The sequence below is a fragment of the Camelina sativa genome, chromosome 7 (assembly GCF_000633955.1).
Source record: "Camelina sativa cultivar DH55 chromosome 7, Cs, whole genome shotgun sequence".
Lineage (NCBI taxonomy): Eukaryota > Viridiplantae > Streptophyta > Magnoliopsida > Brassicales > Brassicaceae > Camelina > Camelina sativa.
Genome location: NC_025691.1, coordinates 27,876,640 through 27,882,240, shown reverse-complemented (window position 1 = coordinate 27,882,240; position 5,601 = coordinate 27,876,640). Strand labels below are relative to the sequence as shown.

General features: G+C 36.7%; 2 protein-coding genes across 2 annotated transcripts in view; both read left to right on the top strand.

The window, feature by feature from the left end:
- On the top strand, window positions 1–2,145 carry LOC104705009 (U-box domain-containing protein 52-like; the record flags this gene model as incomplete). The annotated part of the gene is made up of 5 exons (XM_010421002.1): window positions 1–279; window positions 352–453; window positions 517–945; window positions 1,052–1,810; window positions 1,895–2,145. Coding segments are annotated over 5 exons (1,608 nt in total), but the record flags the coding sequence as incomplete, so codon positions are not given.
- LOC104752074 (serine/threonine-protein kinase HT1) overlaps window positions 4,249–5,601 on the top strand; it is a gene marked incomplete in the record, with an annotated part of 2,986 nt that continues 1,633 nt past the window's right edge. The window contains 2 exon segments of the mRNA XM_019228184.1: window positions 4,249–4,587; window positions 5,092–5,601. Of these exon segments, the coding sequence (XP_019083729.1) occupies window positions 5,138–5,601 (464 nt within the window).

Here is a 5,601-nt window from a genome sequence, read left to right as displayed (position 1 = left end):
AATGGGAGATCATACGGAGAACTATCAGTTCCAGAATCAGACATATCATTTGTTAGTTCTGGAAGACCAAGCATTGACCGTATCTTCCCTTCTCTGTATGACAATAACGATCCAAACCGAACTCCTCCTAGGTTGTCTAATTTCTCAGACATGGACTATGGTTCTAACTTTGATCAGTCCTCCAACTATGGAAGGAGATCAATGGATATGAACTCACCTACTGATATGTCATCAGGCTCGTTCGAGAGCGAAAGATTTTCATCCGCCTCTCAAACTATAGTAAGACAACTATATAATAATCTTCCCCATGTCCGGTCTAAAACTAGAGGTACTGACAATTCCATAATGCAGGATGACGTAGAAGCTGAGATGAGGAGGCTTAAACTGGAGTTAAAGCAGACAATGGAAATGTACAGTACTGCTTGCAAAGAAGCACTCACAGCAAAACAAAAGGTATATATAGTTTATGCCAAGATAAGTTTTATGGTTATCTGAAAATGTTTTTGGGGAATGCAGGCCACTGAGCTTCAGCGTTGGAAGTTAGAAGAAGAGAGGAAACTAGAAGAGGCAAGACATGCAGAAGAAGCAGCGTTGGCCATTGCAGAGAAAGAGAAAGCAAAGTCGAAAGCAGCTATGGAGGCAGCTGAAGCAGCTCAAAGGATTGCTGAATTAGAGTCTAAGAAGAGAGTTAATGCGGAAATGAAAGCTCTCAAGGAGTCTGAAGAGAAAACAAAGGCCCTTACCGCTTTAGCAAACTCGGATGTCAGGTATAGGAAGTATTCCATTGAAGAGATCGAGAGCGCAACAGAGTTTTTTGCTGAGAAATACAAGATTGGAGAAGGTGGTTATGGACCTGTCTACAAATGTTATCTTGATCACACACCAGTTGCTGTTAAAGTTCTTCGTCCTGATGCAGCTCAAGGAAGATCACAATTTCAACAAGAGGTGAGGAGGTACTTCCTGTAATAAAACATATACATCTCTTTCTCCTTATATACTTTTTTTTTCTTTTCTCATTTTAGAGTTTGTTCGATCAAAATTTGAAACACAGGTTGAGGTATTGAGCTGCATTAGGCATCCTAACATGGTTCTACTTCTTGGGGCTTGTCCGGAATGCGGATGTTTAGTATATGAGTTCATGGCAAACGGGAGCTTAGAAGACCGTCTTTTCAGATTAGGAAACAGCCCACCTCTTTCATGGCAGATGAGGTATATAATTGCTGCAGAGATAGGCACTGGACTGTTGTTCTTGCACCAGGCTAAACCAGAACCTCTAGTTCACCGTGATCTCAAACCAGGAAACATCTTACTAGACCGTAACTTTGTCTGTAAGATATCTGATGTTGGTTTAGCTAGGTTAGTCCCTCCATCAGTTGCAGACACGGTAACGCAATACCGCATGACTTCAACTGCTGGCACATTCTGTTACATCGACCCGGAGTACCAACAAACAGGAATGTTGGGTGTAAAATCTGATATTTACTCGCTCGGCATTATGTTTTTACAGTTGATAACAGCAAAACCACCTATGGGTCTAACTCATTATGTTGAGAGAGCACTAGAGAAAGGAACGTTGGCTGATTTACTCGATCCAGCTGTCCCTGATTGGCCAATGGAAGACACTGCAAAGTTTGCTAAGTTAGCTCTTAAATGTTCTGAGCTAAGGAGAAAAGACAGACCTGATCTTGCTAAAGTTATATTGCCTGAGCTAAACAGATTAAGAACACTTGCTGATGAATCAACACATTCTGTACTAGTCAGCCATAGCTCCGGACCATCTCCAACTGGTAGCCAAAGTTCTTTGAAATTGGTGAGAATCAATAATAACTAAAACCAGAACCTGAATCTATTACTATACTTAGCTTATGATTTCTTCTTCACAACACATTTGCAGGAACATGTGAGTGGTGCTTCTATCTCTGTGCCTCAGTAAGTTTTCAAATTGATCTACACACAAGGAGAGGCAATTATAGGATTCATATATGAATTATGTAGACAACAACCTTGAATCCTCAACTTGCATGCTTGTAGTATAAGAAGATGCAAAATAGTGTCTTTTTCTTGTGAATAGAGTGTTAAGATTGTACAAAGCTCTTGCTTGTAATGTAATTTAATAATTAGTTCAGTATGGAGGAACTGAAAATTTTAACCTTCCCTGTATTTAGTCTTTTATTATACGTTACTAAGGTTAAGAACTCATGTTAAAAGATAATGGAGGTATATATCAGGTATGGCAACAAACTTGACAAATACCATAATAAACTTACGCATAACCATCACTTCACTAAAGCAAAGTGTAGTGATTTTAGAATTGTGTAATGTGGCATAAGTGTATTATAGTGATGTGTCAAAAGCCTCGGCTTAGCACTAGCACTGATACCGTAACATTTGAGAAACCCGAAAGAAACCAAATTACCCACTAAGTACGAGGAAATTTGATAGATTTAAATTTGATACATTAATCATTGCATAATGTAGTGATCTTTGTAAAAGAATCGTACCCCCAAAAGATAATATAGTAGCTAGAAAATTCATTATTAAACTGACGAAAAGAGACGCAAAAGAGAATCTAAGTGTCTTAATGACAAACATGTAAGAAGAAATAAACGCTACTAACTTTCAACTAGAACAAAAAAAGTTACTCCCAACTAGCGGCTAGAGACTAGAGCAACTGATGGAGGTGGCACAATGGTGTCCCAAATTAAGAATACAATATCTCACGTTGAAAGTTAAGTAAGATTTTAAATGATATATATATGATATTGATTTCTCCACTCATTGTCAATTGGTTTAATGTTGAAAGCCCACAATCTAATATGAAATTAGAGTTTGGTCTGCACATGCTCAGTTCAATCTATAATCGTCTGCCCTAGTAGTTGGCCAATCTACAAAACGAAATAAAGAAAATACTTAACGTAAAACACTTCACACATGTTGTTTTCTATCAACAATCAAGTAACTGTAAGAAATCAGATCAATCTCTGACATGTATGCCGACTTTGGAGCATTTTCGTTTTAATTACGAGGAGAAAGAGACAAATAGAGATCACGAGAATAAGTAATGCAAGGAAAACCAAAAAGCGAAGTTCTTCACACATGTTATTTTTTACGCACAATCATTTGACTTTAAAAGAACATATTAATCTGTAACGTTTACGATAATTTTGGAGCATTTACGACAAATTTGGAGCATCTACGAGAGATTTGGAGCATTTGTATCGTAACTTTTGGCAGAAAAGAGATCAAACGACTTAATGCACGAAAAAACCGTAAGATTGAATTTTTTCACACATATTATTTCTTATTGGCAAACAACCGACTTTAACGGAATATCAATCTATGACATGTCCGATATATTTGAAGCAAATTCCGATCTCTTTGGACGTCACTCATAAAAAAAGTTAAAAGAAAAACAATTGATAGTCTTATTCAAACATACAATAAAAATTATAAGATTTTATTAATTTATAAAATATTAATTTGAAATCAGAAAACTTTGTTAATTTACAAAAAACAAATATTGTAATTTAATTATGCTTAACATGCAAATTATTTCTCCATTAAACCCACCATTCACCAAATTATTTCTCCTTTTTACTATCTTTTTAACTCAAACAAACAATAAAATTTTATAAACTAATAATGCCCATATTAATAACATTTTATTCATCGATAAGATAATAATTTCAGAATCATGAATTCTTTTTGTTAAATCTATTGAGTTAACAATTTCTAGAAGCTCATTGTATAGGAACACAGAAATCGTTTCCCCTCTTTTCAAAACCGCCCATTGAGCAAATTCTGGCAAAAGAAAACCAACTTATGCGTTACAATTTCTGTATATATATATTTTTAATAACTCAAATATGCGTTACAATTTGTTGTTTCGTGTAGTAAATATAAGAATCTTTTTTTTTCTAAATAAGAAACCAAACATCTGGATGTTTTCGAGGGAAAAGAGGGAGAAGAAAAGGAAAAACAAGAAAAGTTTCTGTTTAGGCCAAAATTATTTTAGTAAGTAATGTGTTAAAGAAAGAGGACAAGCGTGAATAAGAGAAGAGTACTGTAACCGTTGCCTTTTAAAGCGGGAACGCGCCGCCTCATACGACAACCTCGTAACACCGAACCGAGTTCAGTCACGTGTCCCTGTATTAAAGCGCGTGTGATACACTTAACAGTAGTGAGAGTGATAGTCAGAGAGAGAATTTGCCAATAAAGGACGGATCAAAAATTAAATAAACAAAACAAAACAAAAAAAGCTGTGAAAGTAAATGGGAAACGACGACTGAGGACTCTTCCTTGTTCGTCTTCTTCTTCTTTCATCCTTCGTTTTTCATGTTTCTGATTTTAAAAGCCTCTGGATTTGGTTTTGGATTCTTGGGTATAAATACCTTTGGTGGGTTGTTGTGATTTTCATAGTGAGTTAGTGTTTTGTAATTTAATCCTCTCGATCGGGATGTTTCTCACTTTCTTCTCTTCTCTTTGATTCTTCTTTTTTTTTTTTTTACTCATCGGGTGAGAAAAGGAAGTCTCTTTCATGTGTTCTCGTGTGTAATCAACTGTTTTATTTTGGCTTACAAGCTCTAGGTAAACCCTAATTTCTTCTTTTACCCTACTTAATTCATCGGATCTGTGTTCTTTAATTTTTTTTTTTTTTATGGGTTTTGGGTTAAGAGGCATGATCTGTAGCTTCATATCTGTTAGGACTTTAAAGTTTTAATCTTTTGTTTTTCTGTTTCTGTAATGGCTATGGATTCTGCTTATTTCTTAAGAGGAATTTAATTTTAGAATCTTTTGCTTTAAGAGTTTATAACCCTAGTTGGTGTATTACTTGCTTTCTTTGTTTTGACTAGCTTGTTTGTCTCAATTTGGGGGGGGCGTGCATGGTGTAATTGAGCTAAAGCTGTTGTTTATGTTTCAAGGTTCTTGCGTTCTTTTCACAAATCAAAGTCTTTCTTGTTCATCTTGAAGCTATTTGTATCTCTGATGACTTGTTCTGTGAAGCTATTTGTATCTCTTTGCTTTAGGGTGAGTGATTGGTTGTGTTATCTTTGGTTTAAAACATTTTGTGTTTGTGTGTGTTCTTTGCAGTTTGGTTAAATAATCGTAGCAAGTAAAAAAACCAGAGATTGCGAAGATGCTGGAGGGAGCAAAATTCAACGTGCTGGCTGTTGGGAATCATCAGAACAATGACAACCACTACTATGCTTTTACGCAGGAGTTTTATCAGAAACTTAACGAAGGTTCAAACATGTCCATGGAGAGTATGCAGACGAGTAACGCTGGAGGATCTGTCTCAATGTCTGTGGATAACAGTAGCGTTGGTTCCAGTGATGCTCTCATTGGCCACCCTGGCTTGAAGCCCTTGCGCCATGTTTACTCCCTCTCCGTTGGCCAAAGCGTGTTTCGCCCTGGAAGAGTTACGCATGCGTTGAATGATGATGCCTTGGCTCAAGCACTGATGGATAACAGGTATCCAACTGAAGGGCTGGCTAACTATGAAGAGTGGACGATAGATCTGAGGAGCCTCAACATGGGTCCTGCCTTTGCTCAAGGTGCTTTTGGTAAATTATACAAAGGGACATACAACGGGGAGGATGT